Raw genomic sequence first — 26,795 nt, 5'->3', positions numbered from 1 at the left:
ATGGGTGCTTGTTTTCCAGTGTGACAGTAAAACTGAACAACGAGGATGGCGTGGCTGACAAGGGTGCTGGCCGGGGCAGTAATGAGGCCCGAGTCAGCCCTGACCCAGCCCCGCCTAGCTCAGTCTTTGGTCTTGAGGCCAACTGGATCCCACTCTTCACACACACACACACACACAGTTGACCTCCTCCGAGGCAGACAAAGTACAGTAAGCCTCTAGAACAACTACCCAGAAGCAGGATCTGAAGCCGCTTCCAGCTAGGGGGGCCTCCCTGGTTAGTTCCGATACCCAGGCCTGGGAAGGCTCACCTGAGCCCTCTCGCCCCAGGTGACAACCACCAGAATTGTTCTAGGAGTAAACAGAATAGTCAGGACAAGCCTTGTGGAACTTCCCATGCCCACATTTTCTGTGGGAGACGTCAAGTCTTCGTGATGACCTAACTAAAGAAACTTCCACCCATGGGGTAACAGACAGAAGCATTGACACACACACATGAGGTTACGGCCCCAGCATTCTCTTACTCAGGCACGTGTCAGAAGTACCATTGCGTTCATTATGGTTGACCTCTCGCCGTGAGAGGAGCATTGACAGAAACAAACAGCAAAGCCAGGGAAGGACGTGGAGGTATCTTCCGGAGGTGTGGGCTTCCTGTTTTTAGATCTGCTCCAAGCTACCAACCAACATGTCATTAAGAAGTCAGTTTTGACCTTCAGACCAGGAGTATCACTACTGCGACCGTCCAGAACTCGTGAGCAGCTCACAAACGATGCTTTAGCTGATGCATCATGCACCAGAATCACTCAGGAGCCAAAAATAGTTCAGCAATTTGATTTTTCCTCAACTCTATTTTAGTCTCAAAGGAAACCATTGAGATTCCTCAAGAGAAGGGTGAAGGGGACGACAGGTCGCCACGGAAAATAGCTCGTGAAGGGATCGTGAGTTATGTGTTTACTTAGAGAAACTTTGTAAAGAATCTGTAGAGTGTGTTGGCTTAAAAAACACACACACAAAGAAGATACCGCAAGTTTAGTACATTCAGCTCTCTGAAAAACCACCAGGTGGGAGTCCACAACACCAGCATGATTCAGCTCCAACAGCCGGGGCGCGGGAGGCCGGGCGACGGGCCAGTGGGCCCTACAGCTCGTCCCTGGCCTGACGGAGGACGAAGCGGTGCAGCGAGTCGAGGTCCCTGCCGCCGCTGTGCTCGCTGACTCTCCGCCCTCCGCGGAAGAGCAACAACGTGGGATAGCCTCGTACCTTAAAAAAAAAAACCAAAAAAACAAAAAACAGAAGTATGAAGACCAGTGGTCCAGATCACACGCAGATTGCTTCTTAAATAAAACCAGAAAAACTCCTAAAGTTGTGACCAGGAAAGTTTGTGGCTAAATTTTTAAAAGGTACAGACCATTTATTTTATTTATTTTTTTTTTTTAAAAGATTTTATTTATTTATTTGACAGAGAGAGACACAGCGAGAGAGGGAACACAAGCAGGGGGAGTGGGAGAGGGAGAAGCAGGCTTCCCGCTGAGCAGGGAGCCCGATGCGGGGCTCGATCCCAGGACCCTGGGATCATGACCTGAGCCGAAGGCAGACGCTTAACGACTGAGCCACCCAGGCGCCCCAAGGTACAGACCATTTAAAAAGTACCAGCAAGCAAAGCCTTGGGGCTCCTCGCTTTCCCATCCAAAAGTACGTTCGAGATTAGTGTCAAAGGAAGGACTTGACCCAAAAGGAGAGCTTCTGGAGCTTCTGTGCACAGGGCATCACCTGGGACCCCGGGAACATGCACATCCTGATGAAGCAGGTCCAGCTGGGGCCTAAGACTCTGCATTTCTGACAAGCCCCCTGGTGACACCCAGCCACTCTGCGGGCCACACCGCATGGCAGCAACATCCTCGAGAATACACATTTTCCAGCTGCAACAGCTGCAATGCACTTCTTTCCTAAGACGTTAAGGAACCAAAAAAATGGCATCTTCTAGTGAGAAGTAAATGTCTCTGCTACATCTATCCTTTTTTTTTTTCTTCCCTAAAGATTTTATTTATTTAGAGAAAGTGCACTCGCAAGCAGGGGAGGGGCACAGGGAGAGGGAGAGAGAATCTCAAGCTGACTCCCCGCTGAGCGTGGACCCTGACGTGGGGCTCCATCCCACGACCCTGAGATCACGACCTGAGCCGAAATCAAGAGTTGGAGGCTCAACCAACTGAGCACCCAGGCGCCCCTAAGTCTATTCTCAAACGAATGCGGTAAGAAGCTCCAGAGCCTCAAAGTGCTTTAAGAAAACAACACAAAAACAAAAACGTAAATTACGAATCTTCTGGGCGCTCAGGTTGTGCTAACAGCTCAGAAAGTGGAAACAGTTAAACAAAAAACGCAAGCACAGACTAGCTTGCTGGGATGGCCCTTTCAGGAGGAAGTTCACTTGCTTCCTTTATTCAACCATCATACCTTAGAACACAGGCTTATGTCTGAAAAATGAGCCACTTAGGGGTTTGAGACACAGGCTAAGGTCAGCTGACTGTTGAGCCAGCCGAAGAGGCTGTGGAGGTGGCACCCCATTCTCAAGCTTGGACTCTCGTTACTGCCCAGACTTCTCTGCGGACAGCAAGCCCTAAAATCCCCCAATGAAAGGTGGATCGCTAATGGAAGAAAAGCCTTTCCTTTGACAGAGCATCTCTTTTGCTTTTCAAAATGAGAACAAAGCCAGAGCCTCAATGGGACACGAGGAACACTTGGTCAAGAAGATGCGGGCAGTGCGGGTTGCCGGGTGGAGCCCAGTGCACCGGAGGAGGGCTCCATGTGGGTGCGCTCCCTGCACTCGGGGCCCCCGGGAGGGTTTTCAGCCACATGTACCCACCGAGTACTTGCTGCAAATATTCCGCTCTGCAGTGCAGTCCACCTCCGCGATCTTGACCTCTGCCAAACCAGGGAATTCTTTTCTGGAGAGTTCCTCCCACGTCGGAGCCAGATTCTTACAATGACCACACCTGGAAAGAGAACAACGACCGCGCTGTGGAAGTCCTGGGTCTCGCTCCCTCACCTACAGTCTGCTGCCCAGCCCAGCCCGGCGTCTTCTGTATGGCCTAGAAATTTAAAAAACATCAAATTCTCCCGCTGGGCGCCCTAACCTTTCCTCCTCCTCCGTCCCAGACAAGGGAGTCAAAGTCAATCCCAAGTAGACTTGTGGATAGCCTAGTGGAAGCAAGCTGGTCTGGAAGCAAGTTTAGATTCCAAGACCCTTTCCAGGATGGGGTGACCGGAGCTAACTGGCCTATGAATGAATCCAATGCACCACGAGCACGAGGTGATGGACAGGAAGCAAAACCAACTCCACACATTTTTTTAAAAATGCTTCATTTTAGATTTGATCACTGTGGTCTCGAAGTTTCAGGACAGCGTTAAAGCTTCCCTGAGCACCTGCCCTCCTAACCATTATTTGATCTATATAGCTTCAGGGTTTTGTTTTTTTTTTAAATAGAAAATAAGAGATTTAAAGGCATCATTGACTAGTGTTCCTATTTTTTTTTTTTTTAAGATTTATTTATTTTAGAGAGCGAGCAAGCAGGGGGAGGGGCAGAGGGAGAGAGTGAGCCTGAGATGGGGCTCGATCTCACGACCCTGAGATCATGACCTGAGTAGAAAGCGAGAGTCAGACGCTTAACCGACTGCGCCACCCAGGTGCCCTGTGTGTCCAGTCTTTAAGGATAAACGCTGCACAGTGCATGGGGGTCATGTGCTCCCTGACTTCTCTCTGCCGCCGCGGTTTCTCCTGAACACCCAGAATGGCACCAACTGAAGAAGAGCCTACTTATGCCTCTTTAGAAACAGAATCTCACACTCTCCTTGAGACTCTGCTTTTTTTTTTTTTTTTTTTAGATTTTTTATTTATTTATTTGACAAAGAGATAGCGAGAGCAGGAACACAAGCAGGGGGAGTGGGAGAGGGAGAAGCGGGCTTCCTCCCGAGCAGGGAGCCCGATGTGGGACTCGATCCCAGGACCCTGGGATCATGACCTGAGCCGAAGGCAGACACTTAACGACTGAGCCACCCAGGCGCCCCGAGACTCTGCTTTTCTAAGTGGATTGTTTGTGAAGACAAAGCATTCTTCCCATTTTACAGCTGAGAAAACTGAGGTTCAAAGGCAAGAAGGGCATGCAGAGTGACAGCTGTGCAGGAAAGCCTCGGCGCCTGCCGTCCGCCCACCCCAGGCAGCGCTGGTCACAGACCGGGTGTCCTCCTGTGCCCCAGACCCGGGGGCCATGCGGCAGGAAGCTTCTGGTAACTGGGTAACACATAGAACGGCCCCGCCAGAGCTCTGCTGCGTTTCTCGACACCGTCCAAGAGACGAAGGAGCTAAGCTACATCATGATGTTTGTGGTTTAGTTAACCAAAAAAAATCAATCTACTTAGGAAAGGACAAATACCACAAAACCGGAGTTTTCTACGGCCATCCTGACTCCATTTTCATGTTTTCCCCAAAACAGATTCAACTTTAAAATAAACTGGCCTCGTTCCCCATAAATAACTATGTATGAATACCACCAAACCAAACTTCAACCAAGCTGAACAGAGGCGCAGACACCCCCTTTTCTTAACCCCTACAGCAGAACTTATGCGGAAACGTAGCATCTGCCCAGCGCTGCGCCAAGAGCGCGGGCTAACGAGGGGGAAACGGGGTCGGGGCTGGAGCGCGCTGCGGCCGAGCAGGTTCTAATTAAACAGCCACTTACCATGGAGCATAAAACTTGATGAAGGTCATTCCTTCTGCAATGGTGTCCTCGAAGTTCTTTTCCGTGAGTGCCAACACGGTGCCCTGCAGGGGAGGGAAAAGCTGCGGTTCAAATGCATCACTTAGAGCAGAGCAGGGCCATGCTTTGGGGTTGCAGAAATACAAAACAATCATCTTTTTTAAAATGCTGTCATGCAAGGTCACACAAAAATACACAACTCGCATATCACAAGCCACACAAGAAGGGCCCGTGATTCTTCACAGGCTCCCCAGGTCCTGAGCCCAGGAGCTGCTTCGAGGAGATGGCAGGCCCCGGCTGGCACTACCCTCGGCCAACCCGAGCGGTAGCTCAGCTGCTACCATCCGGGACCCTGGGCTGGGGACCCGTGGGCTCTGGGCGGCCTGGGCTCCGGCCTGCAGCTCCCAGGCTCGGAGCCTCGCACACCGACGGGAGGCCCACCCGATGTGGGCGCCCATGCGCTCTTCCTCGCTCTCCCAGCGTGTGGGTTTGTAAAAGGTACCTTCTCTGTGTGCTGTCCCCACACCTGACAGTCGCCAAACCACACGCAAGGATGTGTGTGTGACCTATCACAGGCTGCTTTCCATCTCTAAGTTCAAAGGGAACGTGCAAACTGTTCATCTCCGCTCTGGCTGGAGGATGTCGGGGGAAGGTGCCCCAGGGCAGTCTGCGCTAAAGCAATTTGTCTGGGCGGTTCTTTACAGAATTATGTCCATGTGTTTCTCCAAAAACGGATCTGCGACTGTCTCACGAGAGCAAGACCGCGATGATTTATCATGTGGCTACATGCACCAGGGCTGCTCCCCTTGAGTCTGGCATCGGGTAACGCGCGTCAGTGACCGGGAGGCGAAGCCGCCGAGGGGCCCGCTGCAGAGCCCCACCATCTTTCTTTATGCCCAGAAACATGACGCCATGCTCACTGAAAGACCTACTTCATGCTGGAAAACTGGATTATAAATAGAAACTGGTCTGAGCTTGATGAAACCCTCCACAGTATATACTTATATTCCATTTGGGATGACCTTTAGAACCACGCTGACACACACACTCCTCTAACGTACGTGGCTGCAGCTACTACAGAATCATTTGTTTGCTTCTTAAACCAAACCTTCAACTTTGAACCAACACCCAGGTAGTCCCCAACCTAAGAATCCCACTAAAGGATGGGCTGTGGGGGCGAGGAGGCCCATTACTGTCCCCACTCCAGGAGGATGGGGTAGATGACTCTGTTTTTTCCAATTCCAAATAACTAGGGCTCAGGGAGCCATGGTCCCGGCAAGTCAGGATGTGGTAAGTAAATGCTGAGGGTTCAAGGATCGCGGGGGCGGGGCCTGTTTGCACACATCTGCCCACTCACTGCCCCTTCCTTTGCCCACCGTGTCCCGGTGTCCCAGTTAAGAACTCTGCATGCTACGCAGTGTAGTTGTAGAAACTGAGGCAGCAACCTGAATATTCTGTTCTGGAAACACGTCGACAAACAGGTCTTATGGTTCTTAGCTAGGCCATCAAACACGGTTTTCCCAGGAAGACATCATTCTGACTCTCTCTGGAGACTGTCCTTCTCACCCATGGCTTCAGCCTTGGCCTCTCCCTCCCTAACACTGCAGACACACCAACCCGCCAGTCAGCTCCAGAGCCCCGTTTACCATCCACTGGACCTCCCCACCTGATCGCCACCACGGCCCTGAAAATCAACAACTGGAAACCTGAACTCCCCATCTTCCATCCCCACCCCAGTGCTTCTCACACGTGTCCCATCGCCCATCAGGTCCGCCAGGGCTCCGGGCGTCCCCTCAGACGCCACCTTCCCCACTGTGCTCAGTAGAGTGAGCTCCTATGCTTCCTGCCTCCGTCCCTCCACCCCACGCCACAACCTTCGTTCGGGGGTCTCCTCATCCTGTTGGCCAAATACACTGGTTTTCCAGCTCTTTCTACCAGGCATCTAAAATTCACATCTGCTCAAAACCCTCCATTGGCTCCCAATAAATACAGGGTGAAGCTCGAAATCCTTGGCTGGCCGACAAAGTCCTCTAGGACCCAGCCCCTACGTCTCCTCCGCTCTGGCATCCTGCGCCGCACCCCTCATCCTCCTCTCCGCCCTCTTCCCTCCAGCCGACTGCTGGCCCTGCCCCAAACGTGCCCGGCCGATTCACGCCCACGGGCTTCTGCTCACTCTCGCCTCCATCGGACAAGCCTGGTCTCTCCGGCAAATACCAATTCACCTTCCAGCTCTTTGCGACACTTCCTGCCCGTCTGTCCCCAGCTCTCTCAAACCACCGTGACCGGCCCAGCACACACATGGGGCACCTGCTTGTATGTGTTCTCCTCTGTCTGCCCCACCAGACTCGGCCCCCTTCACAGACAGGAAGGTGGTCTCATTTGCTTTTGTTTCGTGGTGGCCTGAGACAGTGCCTGAAATATGCTCAATAAATGCACAAGGGAATCTGGAACGTTCCGCGCTGGGAGCGTAGGCCACAGTCAGAGACCGCCTGCCTCAGCAAATGAAACACGCTAGGCCGAGTTCCAGCGTGTCCATCTTCGCTGCTGCAGCTCTTCCAGGGCCCTACCCCGGGGTTCAAGTCCAACTACTGCAGTAGGTGAAGGAAAGGAACAGAAGCGGGAGTGGGGGGCCTACCTGGCAGCAGTCAATTTTCCTAGCAAATGCTCTCGAGTATAGTGATGACCGAATCAAAGGGATGAGTTTTCCAGAGCTTTTGCCACCAAATGCTCTTAGGCTCGGTCTCACGTCTCTTTCAGAGAAGCTTCCAGGTGTAGGCCCTACAAGCGTGTGAGAGTGGCTGAAGAAAACCTTTCATGTGGAAGAGTCAGCTGCAGCTGACCACGTGAAGTCCTCTGACGTGACCCCCAACTGTCACGTGGCCCGAAGTGCGGGAGGAGAGTGCCCTCCGGGGGCCACGGCTGGCCCTCCTGACCGCAGCACGCACCCACCTGGGCCACGGGCTCAGTGGCCGGCGCCGGGGCCTCTGAAGGCTCGACGGTGTCCGGGGCCTCTGGCTCTGTGCTCTGCAGCTGTGAATCCACGTACTCTCTCAGCGACTCCAAATCCCGCTTTCCTTTGTACTGGTCAATCTGTCCGAGGGAAGGGCCACACAAAAATGCTGTCAGGTTAGTACACTTAGTGCTCTCAGTCGCTCAAACCTCGTCCCGGCCCCGCTAGCCCACGTGAGACCTCCATCGGACATCTCCGCTGTGTTGGTGCAAATTGTGCAATGTCTGCATGCTCAGATTTACACGGGAGGGCTTGGGCTTTGGTGACAGAACCAGAGCACCTGCCTTCTGCGGGGATCTGGACACGAAGTCAGGAGCCGCTCCGGCCCGCTGCGCAGCCGACCGTGCGTCGGGCTGGACGCGAGGGTGTGCGTGAGCCCCTTACCGGCAGCCAGCGTTACCCCCGCTCCAAGGCAGTTCTGGGTTAGTCTAGCGCCCACGTGAGCCAACCGAAGTGTTTCAAAATAGCAGGACGACTGACACTTTTTGTCAACCACCCAGATCTTATCAAGGGAAAGACACTTTTGTCCCATTATGTATGCCTTTAAACCAGCGCCAAACAGTCCACACGGGCTCCTCGCCACATCTGAGGAAGCACCGGGCTACAGCCCGCTGGGGTTTAGAGAAACGCTCGCTCTCCATACCACGACCTGAAGACGTACCTTCTGCCCACCTCGGAACCACAGAAGAGTAGGATAGCCGCGAACCTGGTTTCCCGAACAGAGTTCGTAGTGCTGTGTACAATCAACCTAAAAAGTAAGACCACACTCACAGTCCGTCTCTTCAGGAACCTTCCTGACACACGGATTACTGGACACTCCGTACCTCACGTACCTGGTCTGCAGCATCCCTACCAGCCAGGTGCAGCCTGGGGAGAGACTTCTAAGAGCCAGCCCAGTAACACCTGAGCTAAGGGAGCAGCTGACGAAATGTCCTTCAGAGAAATGACACCCTCAGCTCACCTACAAACGCTGATGTTGAGGAAGCCAGAGTCTACCTGAGCGGGTCAGCAGCTGGAGAAGAGGAGCCTGGCCTGACGTCTGGGGCGGGGAGGCCTGGCTGCCGGTGACCGAGGCCCACACCAATGCCAGCCTGCCTACTGACTCTCATGCTCCAACTGGGACGTTTTGGGATCAAGGAGGAGCAAGGAGTCAATTTTAAATAGGAGTATTTGGTATAAAGACAACTGAAAAGATGCCAAATTAAGATTATAATACGTTCTTAATTCTGTAAGCTCAATTTACCAACTATCACCGTTTTAAATTTATTTCATTTAAATCTTATCAAGATTCTGCCTGTTCAACATTTTCATGAAACAGTCTATCCTAAGTCACTTCTTTTTGATTTTCTACGGTCATTAAAATCAGCTATGTGGGACACTAAGTTGTTCTTCACCGTATCTACAAAGTAGGATAAAAATAACACTTTCACATGTAAGACTGAAGTCAGCAGTTAAAGTATTAAACGGAAGCCTCACGTCTGGGTAGGAGGCATTACAAGGTCCAGTCTAACGGGGCCACATGCATGTCCAGGGATGAAGGGCCACAGCCCAGATGGGTGGACCGTCCACTCATGCCTGGTTCTACTAGAAACCCCTACTGACATAAACTGGAAATAAGCACCCATAAAAATTCACAAAATAATTTAAGGATATGAGGAATTGAGAAGAGGACAAGAAAATTATGACTACTTCCATGAAATGTTCAATAAATAGAAAAGCATAACATGTAGAACTAGAATATATAATTGGAAGCATTTAACAGGCAACAGTGAAAATCCATTGAACTCACAACAACTATTACAATTTACCAGGGCTTTGCTCCGTGCCAAGCATCCTACTAAGCACCTGACGTTCATCCACACCACCCACCACTAGTCAGGTCTCATCGTGATTTTGCAAAAGGGGAGATTGGGGTGTGGCGAAGTGGCCGAAGGCTGGCCGGCCAGGTCTTCGTGGTTCCCGAGCTCACGCTCTTAACCGTCTCACTGCACTGGGCAGAGCATCTCACTAATGGCAGTTCCTGGACACGCAGCATTACTTCTGTATACATATCAGTCCATTGGCAAAGTGAAAAATGAGATTTTTATAAAAGGAAACCCATGCCCGGATGTCTGGTGGGTGCCAAAGGCTGGGTGAGATTAAAAGTGTTTGATGGCCCAGGAGCTGCTCTGGATATTTCCAGAAAATCCACTTACACAGAAGTTGTTAGACACCACTTCTGGCTTCTCTCCGCAAAGTGGGGAACGCTGGAAAGACTCCCAGACAGCCGTGAAAGTTGGGGCTCACCGGGGGAGGGTGGGGGGCCTTCTGCAGGCCTCTGTGAGCACGGAGTTGACAGCTCTCGGGTGAGGTCAAGCGTGGATGGCCTCCAAGTCTGGCCAGTGAACATTCACAGGCTCTGCCCCGTATCTTTGCAGAAAGGGCTCTGGGGCTGCCAATTCAGAATTGGCCATCGCTTCAAAATAAACAAAGGAGCCAAAGCCGTAATTTATCTTTAGGCTGTGGAAAAGCCAGCACATTTGAAACCAGGCTGCCATCTGTGAAGGTGAAATGAATTATCAAGTGGCACACTAAATGGAATTAATAAATCAAGTTTGCGACTTTGCACACAGAATGAATAATGGCTACCCTGCTAATTAATCCAGCCAAAGGCGGTCTATTTCCAGTTTAATAAGGGCTCTCACTTACCTTGCCAATCTTGACAGCCTCAGAATGTTCAAGGCCCAGAGCAAGCTGCTCCCAGGTCGGAGCCAGAGCTTTGCAGTGACCGCACCACGGAGCGAAGAACTTGATAAAGTGGTCACCTTCGGTGGAGAGCCGGGCAGAGAAGGGAGAAGGAGGGTGACTGGCATCATCCCTTACTAGAGACTGAATGCAAGTATGTGATCTTTGTCCTCTTGCTAGCTTCAGTGTGAGCCCTTTAACTGGTGAAAAGTGACTCCATCGAATAAGTCTGTATCTGTGAGTTCACAGGAATCCTCAAAACAAAATCTAATCTGTCATCCCTAGACGACAGGAGGGAACCAACTCATTATCTGAAGAACTGGCAACAAAGGGGAAGAATCAGGCAATTATCCTATCTGTCGTATGTGAACTGTGCCAGTGGGTAACCAGGTGATAAATGAGGGCAAGTTTCTCTCCTTAAAACGATGAAGAAAGGATGTTTTAATTAGAACATCGGCATTTGGCAACCCTAATAAATGAACGGATTGAGGGAAATGTGTTTAACCGCACCACAGGGACACACCTGGCCAAGTCCAGACCGGAGAATTCTACAGGCCCAATAACCCATGTGCTCAGCCACCAGGATGCAGAGAAAGAGACGCTGGGGAGTAACACGCAGACTGAGAGTCAAGAGGGACATATGTTAAAGAAAGAACAAGCTAAACTGTAGGGTTAGGAGTGCACATCTGGGTGGTGGATGATACGGTGAGGAGTGGTTCCCATAAAGTCCGGACACCACCTCCACGAGGCCAGGCGGGCTGGGACCTGGACAGGAAGGGAAACTGGCAGTTCTATTCCCTGAACCGGACGTTACAGAGCGACCACTCCATCACAATTCACTAAGCTCTACATTTGTTTTCTGTATTTGTGTTTTATTTGACAATAAAATAGAAGGTTTTAGAACCTGAGGAACACTCCCTTGGCTAGAAGAAAAAAAAAAAAACGAAACAAACCCACACAACATCATTACTTGGATATTGAAGACTTTTTTCTAGGCTGTTTTACCTTGCCCAGCCAAAGGCCTAAAAGATGTCAGGCTGAGACCAGACCAAAACCAGGCTGTGCCTCAGGAGGGAACAAACCAACGGGCACCAAAACGTGACCTACGCTCACAGAAGGACACTTCCACGCCACAAGCTTGTGGTGGGGCTTTATCACCACAGCGAGGACACGTTTAAGGGAAATGGTGAAAAACTTGATTCAAAAAATTAGCAACTGACCTGCGAGGCCGAGGCCATGTCTCTCCAGACAGGTACGGCACTAACCCTGTGCTGGGAGGTGGGGACGGGATGTCCGGGAAGGAACCTACTAGAGCATCAGGGGCAGCTGTGAGGGCAGGAGGCCACTGTCGCTTTCTGAGGACAGATCCTCATGCGAGCAGCCCAAGGTGGTGCCTCTAGAGTTCTGCCCTTTAGGCGTGACTTGCTTAGGGAGGGACCCAACTGGGCTCGTGGGAACTGAAGGGAATCCCCTTTTGGGGAAAACACCTTGAAATCCCACTGTCAGCGCCCTGGTCCAATAACAACCTTCAACACACAGGGAAAACAGCTGAAGGCATCACAGTGAAGTTCTCTTAGACCTTAAGCGTGGTGGGCTTTCGACTCGCAGCGGGCATGAAGTTACAAGGCCAGGCACAATTTTAAGCCCTTTTCACGATGCTTCCAACCTAGTCTTTTGGGAGGATTTCTCTCCATGGCAGCATTTGAGAATGGAGACCAGCAAGGAAGCTGAATTTGCTTTCAAGTCATTCGATGCTGAGCCAATGGTTCAGAAACGTGTGAATAAAGGACTTATGTGTCATTTATATTAGAGACTGTATATAGATCATTTTGATATTTAGGAGACCATTTTCAAAAAAGATGTGATACAGAAAAATATTTTAAGTGTAAAGAACACCTACTCTGATTCACAAGTTATAATGGTCCTGCTAAATTCTGGTTTAAACAAGAGAAACTTCTGTTTCTGCCTCAGGTCAGTAATTGTATGATTCACATTAATATAAATAAACCCTTTCGTATCCAAGGATGCACTGTCCAGCTAGTGTACAAATTAAGTGTGCCCGTTCATGATTTGTGAGCTTTCCACAACTTAAGGCTTCGGCTAGCATTACAACTGGCATTTCTAGAAGGACAGAGAGGAAAGGAGAAATCCCTTCCAAGAGGAAGAGCCCTGCACAAGGATGTTCACGGGTCTCGAAGAGAGACACCACGGCTCAGGGCCACAGAGGTCATCCGGGAGCCCTCGAGTGCCAGGAAGGGAAAGCCCGGCAAATCGAGGAGTGACAAACGGTCGGTGGTTCTGAGAGGTGTGTATCCCACTAGGAACAGCCCTGAGATGCACGCAACATACCTTGTGCGACGTGCAGCTCAAAGTTGCTCGCTGAGAGCTCATACAGTCCCTGCTTGTGCTCAGGGGCTCTGGGGGGCTCTGCTTCAGGCTCTGGTATCTAATGGAGAGAAACACAACAACAGTCATTGGGTCCGTATGCGAAGGCAGAGTGAAATCCATTGAGGAGGGGACCTGTGTCTGTCTAGAACCTTCTACAGATCTCCTCCCTCATCTGGCTACGTCAAACCTTTGTGGGATGCTGCTGTGTGGAGGGAACGCAAGGCAGGAATCGACTCTCAGGACTCTGGACCCTTGGGCGGGAAGCCCCTCATCAGTCTCACCCTAGGACTGTCACTCAAGGCCACCAGTGACAGCCGTGCCCACCCCAACTTGCCTCTGCTGCCCCCAATCCCCAGAACAGAGCAGGCAAACCGAAAGGACAGGCCCACACCAAACGGGCTCACTGCCCTGTTGTTCGCAGTGTGACCTCTCACTCCACGTGGGGCTCAGGATGAAATCCCTGGTGGACTGGCTCTGAAGGACGGAGCACCTCCAGGTACAAAGGCAGCAGAACGGACGGGGCGGAGAAGGAGAGACCATCAGAGAACGGGAGGCCTGGCCCTGCTCCATGCACACAGCTGGTGATAAAGACCGTAAAGGGCTGGTAAAGGGACACAGGGGGCGGGGAGGACAAGGCAGGGACCGACAGGTGGCAGCGAGAGAAGCGCGGGGCTGCGCTAACTCACAGCACAGAGTCTGGGACAGAAACACACAACGCGGGAGCGAGAAGTGGCTTTTTAAAGGATGCTTCTGCCAGTATCTAAGTGGGTACCGTTGTGTGCAACTGGACAGTTACCACAGTACCTGTGACTCTTGATCTCTCGGTTCCACAGTGGTGGCCTCCAGCCAAAGTGACCAGAGGTGACAAAAAGATCACAGAATCACATTTTGCTACAGACACATGGATGTACGTTACTCAATTTTTATCTGGCAGCTCATATTTCTTTTAAAAAGAATACTGGGGCGCCTGGGTGGCTCAGCTGTTAAGCATCTGCCTTCGGCTCAGGTCATGATCTCAGGGTCCTGGGATCGAGCCCCGCATCGGGCTGCCTGCTCGGTGGGGTGCCTGCTTCTCGCTCTCCTCCCCGCTCCTGCCCTCTCTTGTTATCTCTCTCTCTCGTTATCTCTCTCTCTCTCAAATAAATAAAATCTTTAAAAAAAAAAAAAGACAAATAATATCCCAGTTAAGTCATTAAAAGTCTAAAAGTGCCGACAGCTCAAAGCTGCGCAGAGCTGTGATCAGAAAGCACCACGAAGGCGTCCGTGCGGCTGCGGGCCTGCCGAGACTTTCGGCGTGCCCACTGAGCCCCCACACGGAGAGACGCCCGGCAGAATGGTGGCGAGGGGAACAGTGAGCTCCCAGAAGCTGGGACACTCTATGTCCCCCTTTATAAGGTGTTCAAAGGGCTTCCAGTACTTTTCAGGGTTAACATGCTCACGTACGGCACTGTCACTTCCTGGGCCCCGTGGCACGCACCAGGGCAGTGCCCCCCGCCGTGGCAACACGGCATAGCGCACATGCGGGCACACGTGGGCACACGCGGGCACAGACACAGGCCCTCTCTCCCCCGCTGACAACGTGAGCGATCAGACAATAGTCATCAGCAGCCGTAATTGTAGTGTGACCTTTTTTTTTTTTTCCTTCTGCCTTGTAATTTCATGTCCGGTAATAGATTCCAAAAACATCATTCAAAAGTAGAAAAAAAAGTCTTTTACAAAGATTAACATGTTCCTTACACATTTCTGATATTTATAAATAACCTAAATATTCACTGACAGAGAAAAGTTGAATTATGGCAAATCCACATGACAATATAAAATATGATCAATATAAATGTGTAACTATATAAAAATATCACTCGTGAAAAAAACCATGTTTATATGATTATAACTTTAAGAAAAAAATAATACAGAAGCAAATAGGGAAATCTAAAAGTTGGAAGTAGGGGCACCTGGGTGGCTCAGTTGTTAAGCATCTGCCTTCGGCTCAGGCCATGATCCCAGGGTCCTGGGATCGAGCCCCACATCGGGCTCCTGGCTCTGCGGGGAGTCTGCTTCTCCCCCTCCCTCTGCCTCTCCCCCTGCTCATGCTCTCTCTCTCTCTGTATCTCTGTGTCTCAATAAATAAAATCTTAAAAAAAATAAAGTTGGAAGTAGCGGGTTTCTTTTGAGTTTCTTTAATATTGCCACAACACGGTGGGGGGGGAGGGGTATCTACATTTATCCTGTTTCAATATGCAAGTGTATACATCAAGTTACTTAGGTATAAACACAGATAAAGAACTTTTTAAAGTTTTCACGTACAATAAAAAACAAGTTTAAATTGGAAAGAATTTCCGGTTTGCAGTATCAGGTTTTAGTGTTTGAACTTTCCTACAATCACTGTTTCCAGCAATTATGGGAGGTCTCTACTGTTGACACGTGGGTCCCACGCAGCCACGCCCCTTCTACCTGGAGGGGACACAACCCTTCCCCTCAGCCCTTCCCAGCCTGCGCTGGGGCTGTCACTGCCCGAAAGGGGAGCTTGGGGCACCAGATGAAGTCCTTCTGCCGTCCTGATACTGGCTACTAGTTTCTTGAATAAAGTCATCACAGAAGACTGGCTTTTTGGTGGAAAAAAATATTGGCAAAAAAATAAATACCTTGAAAAGTTTCTTTGAGACTATTAGCCCCTCTTTAAAACTGGCTTCCTCCAATCAGAGAACATTTTCACAGAGGAAACAATCTGAAGTTTAAATCTATATGAAAGTCCCACCTGCTCATGTAACTCTTGCCATGACAAAGATGCAAATTGACTCTCTGAGAGGTTTGTGGTTTTCCCTGTTACCTAAGTCTCTGTTCCACACTCATTCAGTACCATGCAATTACAGACTTTGTAGAACAGGAGGGAAAACAGCACCCGAGTAGCAGGTGGGTTTCTAATGAACCGTGACATCTACACAGAATGGGGGCGGGGGGGCAAAGGACCACACAGTCACCCTGGTAAGTGACTCCAATAGCAACAGAACCCCCCAGAGCCTGCTGGAACCGCACATGGGCACGGACCACCTTCAAGGCAGTGAGCCCCTACCTCGCACAATAAAGCAGTCTTACTGAACTGTTCCACTGAAATTACACTCAGAGTCATCAGACTCATCCAGCACGGGACACTGGCCATCTTTCCAGACCCTCACCAACACACGGCCACGAACTGTCAACTCCAACCCAGCCTCCGTGGGCCTGCGCACTCTGCGGGAAGCAGAACGTACCACGCACGGAGGGATGAATGAATGGTTCATGCCCATAATGACGTGTAACAAAACGAAGACTCCCAACATCAATTGGAGGTGGGGGGGGGTAATAAAATTTTCTTGGTAACCTTCTACACACAGCCACGTCTTTACATAATATTTCAGAAATCACAACTCTCCACAATTTCCTGACATTGTTACCCTCAGCGCAGGGAGGGCCACGGAGACTCAGAGTGCGAAGGGTATTTATTCGATGACATTATCGGCAAAGCCAGTGAGCACCTCAGGGACTGAGAGTCCAGAGGGAAAGGAGGGGTCACCTTGCGGGACAGCCCGTGGTGTCCAGAGAGGGCCGAGGTTGGCCTGGACAGGAGGTTCGGGCTTAGGCCTGCTCCTGACCCCAAGTCAACCTGTGACGCTAAAGAATCTGTGTCAACAGTATACACGTGGGAGCGGCACAGAGGCCGATGTTACCGCAGCGTACGTGTGAGCCGCGCACTGCAGTAGTCACAGATGACAGTCTGCCAGGGCGGACGCTGCCACCCCACGGGGGCCAGGAAGGCCGCTAACACAGTCCCGGCAAGGTCGGCAAGGCGGGAGAACCGCTGAAGTCGGGGAGCAGCACAAGGGACCATCTTCATTACCGTCCTCCTCCTCGTTCAAGAGCCACTCACTACCCTTTCTACTTTTGTGCACCTTTGAATATTTCCATAATAAAAAGCCTTGTAAAAGTTCATCTTTTTCCACTGAGGTACGCAGAGCAGTGGAAACAGAGAGCAAAAGTAGCTGGGGTGGTTGCGGGGGGCTGGTGTTCAGTGGGGACAGGGTTTCAGTTCTACAAGATGAAGAGTCCTGGGGATGGCTGCTCAGCAGGGTGTACGCACTTAAAGCCACTGAATTTGTATGCTTAAAAATGGCTAAGATGGTAACTTTTGTATCATATGTATTTTACCACAATAAACAAAAATTGGGAAGGGAAAAAAGTTCATTTTTACTTACAAATGTCAATTAGTTCTAAAGGCTATAAAGTTGCTTTGAAATGGGAGACTTAATTTTTCCCCTGAACTGGCTTCTTTATCGCCCCCAAAGTGTCAGAAGGGAGAGAGCGTGGAAGGCAGGGAGGCCTCCCGTGCACTCACCGCAGGCTCCTCGTTCAGCGTCTGCAGCATCCAGTTTTCCAGCGCCTGGAAGTCCCGAGGCCCCTGGTACTTCACAGCTTCTTGGCCAGGCTTGAAAAACTTCAAGCTGAAAGGGCGAAAGAGGACAAGACAGAGCAGATTTTTCAACCCATCAGAGGGCTCCACGTAGACGGCGCTGTCCCGTCGGGATGCGGTCAGTGGGCCTCAGCCTGGCACAGACCTGCCACTCTCTGCTAGAACTTGGAAAAAAAGGAAAATAATGTCCTAGGAGAACACATATCCATTGAATCCCACACTTTTAAAAACTTTCTTCATCTATTCAAGAAAAATAAGACTGAGCGGAACACATCAAGCCTACGAGACTGCGAACGAAACCCCAAGCACATTCGGGTGACAGGCCTTTCAAGCTTCTCCCTGCTGGGTGTTTGTCATCCCTCCTAGGCTTTAGTAGTTCTTACATTCCGCATTTGTTTAAAAAAACAAAACTGTACTAGAAATAGCACTGTTGGGCAATCAATGTATTCCCAGGCGACCCTGTCGGCTCTTCGACTCTTGTAAAGCATGAATGTCCAGGTTCTGTGAGAATTCACGTTTCCAGCTATGAGAACAGCCTTGACATCGGCTGGTTGGTCTATGCACTTCCCCACAGAGAAGGAATCTTCTTTTTCTACATGTATCAGCCTCTGAAGGTATCTGCGGATAGGATGCGTAGCACTTCCTTTAGTGGGTGAGCAAGACATTGCCAGAGGCCGAAACTTCCAGATCCTGTATCATCCCACTGGTAATGGAAAAACATGCTCTAGAGAAAACTGAATAGAAGGTGTCAAGGATGGAGGGGAGTATGTGGCTACTGACAGAAGAAACAAAACACAGACGAGCATTTTTCGGCCAGCTATGCATCCATATTGCCCCTCCACTTCCGTGGCACGAGCGTGGACTCCGGCGGTGGACGCTCGGTGTGCGGGAGCCGAGTGTCAAAAGCCGAGATATGCAGAGATCAGGACTGTGGGCTTGAGGAGTGAACTCCCCAACGGCCTTAAAATGAAGGTTATTAGCTGTACAGGGAAACCAACACGTTGGCGGGAATAAATCACCACAGGCTTCCAGGCCTCAGCCACCCTGAGATCCTGTGACAGACTTAGGGGACATCCCTGATGGGCCTCCGGTGAAGAACAGAGGCCCTGCTTCCTCATAGCTTTCACCTTTCCAAGCCTAACAAAAAGCCAAACTCTAACCAGTCCGACTAGTATATCCGTCACTTCATGAACTTTAACACTTTGAGTGACTCCAAAGTATGATCTCACAATTAAGAATGCCCGCACCCGCCCCTGGGACTTCAGGAAGCTCTGGAAACGAGTTATGCCCACAGAGAACTAGAAGATGCTTCATGCACTCCTTCGCCCCCCCTTCCCCTCTCTCTCTTCCAGTGGGTGCCTCCCCCACCACAGTCCCTCAGAGTGGAAAAGGCGTGGATCCTCAAAATACTAGGAGGACCGGCACTATCACACCCATTCCCCATTTCTTTGCTAACGTTTAAATGCAGTGACTAACCTGTGACTTTTTCTGATCTGGAGTGTAGTGAGCAACACACAAATAAACAATTTTTTAAAAATCTCTTCTTGTTGGATTGGCAATCTTTCCAGCCTGCCCAAGCCTGAGGTGCTTCCTTAGGTTCACAGAGCCTAGGGATAGAATTAGGGCTTCCTTCACAGCCCTTCCAGCCTGGCCGGGGCATCTGGCCCCAATCTTCACTGTGGATGGGCTGAAGGAGGTGATGGGGAGGCGGCCACAGGGTACAAGCCCAAAGGACAGCCCCAAACTTCCACATGGGCATTTGCTTTTCCCGGTGATCTGTTTCTCTTTCAAGGAGAAAATCTCCACATGTGGGTCACTCTGGAAACCTGTGATCAAGGTCCTAGAACTACAGAGGAGATGGTGTTAGCAGCTGACTTGTGTCCCCCAAAGCAGATCTGTTGAAGTCCCAGCCTCCTGTCCCTCAGGGTGCAGTCTTATTTGGAAATAGGATCTTTACAGACGTCAGCAAGTGACAATGAGGCATTATCAGGGTGGGCCCTAATCCAGTACGGCTGGGGTCCTTATAAAAAGGGGGAAATTTGGACTGAGTGAGAGAGACACGCACTGAGGAGGAAGGCCTTGTGAGGACGGAGGATTGGGTGCAGCCGCCAGCAGACACGAGGGAGAGGCAAGAAGGGATTCCCCTCTGGGTTTCAGAGGGACCGTGGCCCTGCGGATGCCTCGAAGCTGGGCTGCTGGCCTCCCGGACCGTGAGAGGATAAATTTCCGTTCTCTTCAGCCGCCGGGTGCGTGGCGCTCGTTGGCAGCCCTAGCAAACCCCCTCCCCGTGCCATCCTTTCTTTCAGTTAAAGGTGCCAGGGCTGGGAGGGCTAAAGACGACCGCACTGACCCACCGGCTCGGGCATTTGCATTCGTCCCCTGCTGCGGGTGCCTGTGGGGGGACACCCTGTGGGGGGACACCGTGTCAGAGGAAGCAGACGCTCACAGGTCAATGCCCACAGGTCAATGCCCGAATGCCCTACCGAATGCCCTACCGGGGCACACCCCCTGCCTCCTGCATTCTAGGAGAAAAACCTGCCCTCAGGCACTTGGGCGGGACCATGAGGGACACAGAGGTTCCTTCCCAAACAACATGTTCAGTGTAGTGTGAGCTCACTTCCAGTTCTTCTTAAGGACACAAAACCAGTGCATGGTGTTCTTGGAGAGACCCTATCTTCTAAATCAGGACACGTGATCCAATGTGGCTCTTTTAAAATCTGTGACTAACAGGGCGCCTGGGGGAGCTCAGTCAGCGGAGCGTCCCACCCTTGATCTCGGCTCCGGTCGTGATCTCAGGGTCGTGAGGTCGAGCCCCGTGGCGGGCTCTGTGCTCAGCACAGAGTCTGTCTGCTTGTCCCTCTCCTCTGCTCCTCCCCCTGCTCGCTCGCTTGCTCTCTCTCTCCAAGAAATAAATAAATAAAATCTTTAACACCTGTGGATAACATCTGTGGGGTAACTGATGTTGCAGCCAGACAGCTCCTACGACCAGGTCCAGGTGGAACCCTCTGACGCCCCCTCTGACGCCCCCTAACACTTGCCCTTCTCAGCCTATCACGAGTCCGGTGTCACTTCCCAGGGGTGTGGCTGGGGGTGGACAGCCACATGGCCCCACACGGCTGCCTGTTGAAGAGCGACACCACAGCCAACCATCTCGGTTGCCCCTGCACCTTGAAGGCGACAGGCTCTCAACAGGTAAACCTCTATCTCCTCACCTGCTCCCACTACTCACGGATGGCTCCTTTCCAACGCTCTTTGTCTAAGCTGAGTTCCCTTTAAAGACGATGCTATGAAGCACAGGACAGTGATGCCTCTAGGGCAGGTACACATGGTAGGAAATTTTCTCTCTACTGATCTGATCTGCATGATGGCACTTAGATTAGCGGCAGTCACCGAAGACCAAGAAGTCCAGTGTCCTTTACGACAATGCCAAATTTCCAAATGTTAGGGAAAACCTTAACATTTATTGGGTATGCTCAGATCAGTGTTTGCAAACATGTTATTTCACGTATCATGAAATCATGTATCAACATCCTACCTTAGACTCAGAGGTTAAACCGTGTGGCCAGGGCTGCATGATAAGTAAATGGTAGAGCTGGGATTCGGACGTGGCTTCTAGGTTCCAGCCCAGAGTTCCTTCCCCTTTTCCATGCTGCCTCTTGGGTTTGCAGACAGGCCCAGGTTTTATAAGAATTTACTTCATTCATCAATTTGAACAAAAAGTTTGGGAGTGCCAGTGGCCAACCCCCGCTACCCTACCCCGCCCCTACCCGCCCACCCCCCCACCCCCAGTGCTTTTGGAAACAGCATCTGCTCTTTTTTGGAGAAGGGCCCTTCACGTGAACGCTGCTGCCCTCCTACGATATCCTGCCTCTCCGGCCACAAGGGCTGTTTCTGGAATGAACACTCCATCCAAGCAGGGCCAGTCAGTGGGGAGCCCAAGCCCAGCATGACAGCAAAGAGATGCAGAGCTGGAGAGGTAAGTCACCTTAAGGGAAGTGCAGGAAAGACAGGCCCCCAAACCCTGCAAGCGGAGTCTCAGAGCTTCTTCCATGGCCTTCTAATTAATCCTCTCTTTTGCTACTTAAGCCAGTTTCAACTCCTATCTCTTAAAACTAAAAAATTTAACTGTCAAGGGAGTAAGAAGCATCGCTTGTCAGAACTTCTGGATTCCAGTTTGTCACCTTTCTTGCCAACAGAAACGGCCCTTGTGCTCGCCGCGTGGGAAATTGCTCCAGGAAGGATGCTGAATAACAGAGCGACCAAAAACTCAAAACTGATGAGGAGCTACACTGTCTTGTCCAGGTTCTTGTGAGCATCATGCCTGACAGGACGCCATGGAGCCCGCCATTCTTGTCACACGAACACATTCTCTTATAAACAGGAAAACCCACCACTGGCTAATGAAAGGCTTTTTCCAAACAAAGCACAAGGAGGCATCTGATAGAGACAAGACCCAGCGTTCAAGGTGCCCTTTCCCTAACGACAGGGACGGCCCGCTTAAATTCATCATCTCCTCACTCCTCGGAACTACCAAACAAGTTACCACAAGCTTGGCGTGAACCTCCTCTGGCCGAGCACAGCTGACAAACGGCTGCGGGAGGCTCGGGGCGAGGCAGGAGACAAGGGCCCTTCCCACTTACGTGGGGTATCCTCGAACCCCCTGCGCAGAGCACACGTCGGAGTCGGCTGTGCAGTCCACTTTGGCCACATAGACCTTGGCATCCTCCATGCTGTTGTACTTGTCTCCCAGGTCGTTCCAGGTAGGCTGCAGTCGCTGGCAGTGTCCGCACCTGGAGCAGGGGGTGGGGACCAGTCAGGGCGCGCCCGACCCACCTCTTCAGCCCCTTCCAGACGCGACGGCTGGGGGAACCTCTCTGATCCCGCAGGGAAGGACGGCTCACCATCCCCACTGAAGTCACAACCTCATTGCCCTGCCTCACACGCTCCATTGCCCCTGCATTGTTCTCAGCAGGAAACTGAAACTCAGCAAGATCCCGTGCCCACCATCTGCCTGGCTCTGGCCCCGGCTGCCCTCCCATTTGTGCTCCATACACCTGCACCCTCCTGCCCTGGCAGTCAGGCCGGAGCCAAATGGGACCACCTGAGGCTTTCTGGAAGGGCCACAGCGTGGCTTGCCCTCCGGGGATCGGTACCCGCTTGGACACTCCCTAGACCCACCTGGCAAATTCCTGTTTGCCCTTCAGGTTTAGTCTGGGTGTCACTTCCTCCAAGAAGTCAGCTCTGACTCCCCAGGCTGTTTGGTGCCCTTCTCTGCTTCCTCTGGAAAGCTCCCTGGCTCCCCCCTCTTCTGCAGCAACGTCACCCTGCTCACCATGATTGCTCCTTTTTAGTCAGGACTCTCTATTAAATAACTAAGTATCTGCAAATGCAAGGCGACCTCAAATTTCATGCAGTTCTACACTTTCTCTAATGCGAAGCTTTATTTAGAAAACTCTATGGCGGGGCGCCTGGGTGGCTCAGTCGTTAAGCATCTGCCTTCGGCTCAGGTCATGATCCCGGGGTCCTGGGATCGAGCCCCGCATCGGGCTCCCTGCTTGGTGGGAAGCCTGCTTCTCCCTCTCCCACTCCCCCTGCTTGTGTTCCCTCTCTCGCTGTGTCTCTGTCAAACAAATAAATAAAATCTTAAAAAAAAAAAAAGTCTATGGCTACCCAAACTTCTTAATTTGATGTCACCAAGTGTACTGACTGTATGAATTTAGCAGTACATTTTTCAATCACCTACTTAAAATAATACATTAACTTAGAATTCTTGCTTCTTGCTAGTCTTCCCATTTCTTGACAGCATCAGCATCTCTCCCATCACTAAATCACTTTTTCAGTCATTTAACTGATCATCTTCTTTAATTATCAGCCGTCTGCAATGCCCTATTTGAAGTCTGTATGAGCCAGCACTGGAGACTTTGTCTCAAGCTTCAAGTACGCTCACACAGAATTATGGCACATGGAGGGTTTTTCTTTTGTTTTGTTTTGTGGGTTTTTTTTTGCTTGTTTGTTTGTTTTCATTCACCTGGTGTGTATTCATGATGTCTACAAAGTAACAAAGTTGCTGTATTGCTTTTCAAAGTGATCTTTAAAATGCTTGCTTCTAAGAACACCCAACACTTAAAATTGTCAATCTGTCCTCAGAGTAACTTCTCAACAAAATCAGTGTTAAATTTCTTTGCCTCTTTTCTCTTCTGACGGGGGACATGCGTAATCGGCACTGAAAGGCAGCACTGGACAGGTGTGCTTCCCGCTTCTGCAGGTCCCCGTGCACCACTTCATGGGCAGCCAGGAGAATGCCTGCTTTATAAGAAACTCGAATACAGGATGATTCCCTCTTTCCTGAAGACAACTGTGAGGGAAGAGTAGTGCTACATGTAAGTTATACTGTTACATATTCAGTTATATAATTTAAATGGTGCAAGGGCCATGAAGACCAGCATTGTTCTTTTTTAGAGCTGTATTCTCAATACCTAGCACATGCTTGGCAGGGACTCAGTTTGGCAATTTCTTAGTGATGGATTGACCCACAGGTGCCATGTAGTCAGAGCTTCTGGTTTGGGACCCCTGTGGTTATAGTATGAACCTCTGAGACAGTAGCTGAATTCATTTGGTGGCCATGTAATACAGCAAAGCCTCTGGTCCTCCCAAGGAGGTGGCCCCAGCCTTGACCTCATCGTCACCAGATTCAGTGTGACCTGCAGCTGGCCAGACAGAAGCTGTGGCCTGATGTTAGCACAAAATCCACAGCAGTAGGACAACCTTACATCTACCAAGTTCAGAGCAAAAATATACAGGGCAGTATTTTTGTTACATACCACCCCTGCCCCCAAGCCACACGTGGGCTTCCAATATCCCAGAGACGGAAACTGGAAAGAGATGGGGGGAAAGGGGTAGCCCACAACATATTCTATCTGAGCTCCAATCTGTTCTTAAATGCCATCAGAGAAACCCACACACCTCTATTTATTTTGTAGTAGAGTATTAAGAAGCAAACAAAAACTTTACAAGTAACTTTTCTGAGAACATCCATCTAAAAAGGAATTTACTTAATATCAAGTGCCCAGATTTGCCAGTCTTGTCCCTCACTCAGTCTGGGACTAGCTGGTACTACAGAGACTCCAAAATTAAAACTCCATTGGCACTGCATGGACTTTATATATCTACAGGTCAGTTTTTCTTTAAAAAATAAACAAGAAAAAAGCCATGGACTTATTCCACTGAAATAGGCTCCAATTAAGTAGTGTATTTAATTGGAATAGTTACTCTGAGAATATCCCTTCCCAGAATAACTATTAATAATGAAAGATTATTTTATGCTACAAAGTATTTCTAGACCACTGGTAGCTCCAAAACTTCAAGTCGGGCTGGTTCTTGGGAAGTTGAAACACAATGAACCCCAGAGATCCATTGTTAATAAATGATAGCTCTGACCCAGACCTGCCCCCCCCAAAGATAACTTAACTCCAAACGAACTGAAATACAGTAACAGCCTCAATATGGAAAGAGAAAAAAAAAAAGTTTCCTCCAACTTCCGCCCGCACATTTTCTGAACAAGCCGTTTTTCTTGGGCACCTTCTCTCTCTTCCTTCCTACATCCCTTTCCCACATCTCCGAGAGCCTCTCTCCTGCTCTGGGGAAGAATGCCAAATGCTGCAATAAGCCTGCAAACTACCTTGTGCCCTAGAATTGGCCTTCTGCTCTGCCCCACGAGAACTGCCCTTCACCGGGGCATCTAGGCCTTGGAAGGAAAGCACTACTTGTGCTTATGTGAACGTCAGGAAGTCCTTTCGGTTGGACAACTCCCAGGGAAGGGGGCTCTGGTGTTGGCACGGAGGCCCACACCGACGCCTCCACCAGAGAACCAAGGCAGGAGGAACCGTCTGTTCAGCTCACACTTACCAGAAGACCAGGCCCCAACAGAGCAGAAGGGTGGAGGTGCCGGAGGGCAGCCTCGAGTGGAGGGCCCGAGAGCACACCTCCCCGTCCATACGGAGCTGCCTAGGGGTCCCCAACATTTGCACTACTCTCGGGTTCCCTGGGTAGTATAGGAGCCCCCCTCTGCCTGGGCCACCCCTTCCCACCGAGTGAACACACAAAGTGGGTTATCCCACCTTTGCGAGTTCCTATTTTTTATTTTTTCAACTAATCCCCCGTGCAGGGGATCTGCCCTGCAGCGAGTGCACGGAATCAGACCTCCGGGCGTTCCCGGCCGGACCCCGGTGGCCGGCGGCCGCTGCACGTGGCCCACGAGTCCCGGCCGCACCGGCAGGCCGCCGCCTCCGGCCGGCGCAGGAAGTTTGGGGAGGAGGAGGGGGCTGGGGACCGGCGGGGTGGCCCCACTGGGCGACACCGCCACCTGCCCCTCCCCCGGTCCGGGGATTCGGGGGCGGGGGGACCGGGAGCGGGGGGCGGGACGGCCTTTTCCCGGCTGTCCCCTCGGGGCCCGCCCCCTCCTGCACCGCCCCGGCCGCCCTGCGCCACGTCAGCCGCGAGCGCCCACGCCCCCGGTCCGAGCCCGCGCCCACCCCGCGCCCCGGCCCGGCACCCCCCCCGGCCCGCCGCGGCGCCCCCCGGCCCGGTCCGGCCGCCCCCCGCGCGCAGGGTGCGGGGCCCCGAGGAGCGCGGCGCGGCCAGTTACCAGGGCGCGAAGAACATGACGAAGTGCGCGGCGCTCTGAATCCCGTGCGTGAACATGTCGGCCGTGTACAGGTGCTTGGCGTGCGGGTCCTGCCCGTCCCCGCCGTCGGCCGCCGAGGGCCCGTCCGCCGCCGCCGCCCCCGGCTCCTGGGCCCAGGCGCCCCCGCGGCCGCCCCCGCCGCCATCGCCCAGCAGCAGGAGCAGCGGCAGCGCGGCCAGGGCCAGCGGCCGGGGCAGCGGCGGGAGGAGGCGTCCGGGGCGCGCGGGCATCACGGCGGGGCTGGCGCGCTCTCGCCGCAGCGGCCGGTCCCCCTCGGCGGCGCCCGCCCGCTGCCGCCCGCCCCGCGCACCGCCCCCTGCACCGCCCCGCGGAGGCCGCGCCCCTTCCTCGCCCCGCCCCGCCCCCGGCGCGCGCCCGCTGCCCGGCGGAGGCCGAGTCGGCGCGCGCCCGCTGCGCCCGGCTGCCTAGGGGGCGCGGGGAAGGGTGAGTGGTCCCGGCCGCCAGCACGCCCCCAGGGCCCGCTCAGCCCGGAGGAAGGTGACCGGTGGAGGGCCGGAGAGGGCAGGCCGGGAAGCCACAGACAGGAATGCCGGCGTCGGTTAAGCTCAGCCACACACACAAAGACCCCGGGGATTTCGGGCGAAAGGAAGAAAAGAGCGGCCGTCAGCGGAATGGAAGCGTTTGAGCAAAAGTGGGTGGGGTTTGCACCTGAATGAGTCAAATGCTTGGCCAGACCTCAGCTCTGATTCTGGGCCTGTGCTCAGAGGTGTGATGAAACCCGCTTTCCAAGTGAAACCCTGGCCTGTTATCCCCGCCCCAACTTCACTTGGGGGTGAA

At 52.0% G+C, this 26,795-nt stretch overlaps 1 protein-coding gene across 2 annotated transcripts; it reads right to left on the bottom strand.

The window, feature by feature from the left end:
• Positions 1-1,011: 1,011 nt before the first annotated feature.
• On the bottom strand, positions 1,012-26,242 carry TXNDC5 (thioredoxin domain containing 5). 2 transcript variants are annotated; one of them, XM_081827696.1, is made up of 10 exons: positions 25,959-26,242; positions 21,955-22,104; positions 17,240-17,345; positions 12,832-12,928; positions 10,447-10,562; positions 8,420-8,506; positions 7,698-7,838; positions 4,731-4,813; positions 2,858-2,987; positions 1,012-1,257 (listed from the first exon to the last, which is right to left on the bottom strand). In XM_081827696.1, the coding sequence occupies exons 1-10, from the start codon at positions 26,225-26,227 to the stop codon at positions 1,135-1,137; spliced, it is 1,302 nt and encodes a 433-aa protein (XP_081683822.1). In that variant the 5' UTR covers positions 26,228-26,242; the 3' UTR covers positions 1,012-1,134. The 2 variants fall into 2 exon arrangements, with proteins under 2 accessions (XP_081683822.1, XP_081683823.1); XM_081827697.1 differs by lacking the exon at positions 21,955-22,104.
• Between the last annotated feature and the right edge of the window lie 553 nt (positions 26,243-26,795).

This window comes from Leptonychotes weddellii, chromosome 8 (assembly GCF_054177405.1).
Source record: "Leptonychotes weddellii isolate Sample4059 chromosome 8, ASM5417740v2, whole genome shotgun sequence".
Lineage (NCBI taxonomy): Eukaryota > Metazoa > Chordata > Mammalia > Carnivora > Phocidae > Leptonychotes > Leptonychotes weddellii.
The sequence above is the reverse complement of the archived record's forward strand: the minus strand, read 5'-3'. Positions and strand labels throughout refer to the sequence as shown.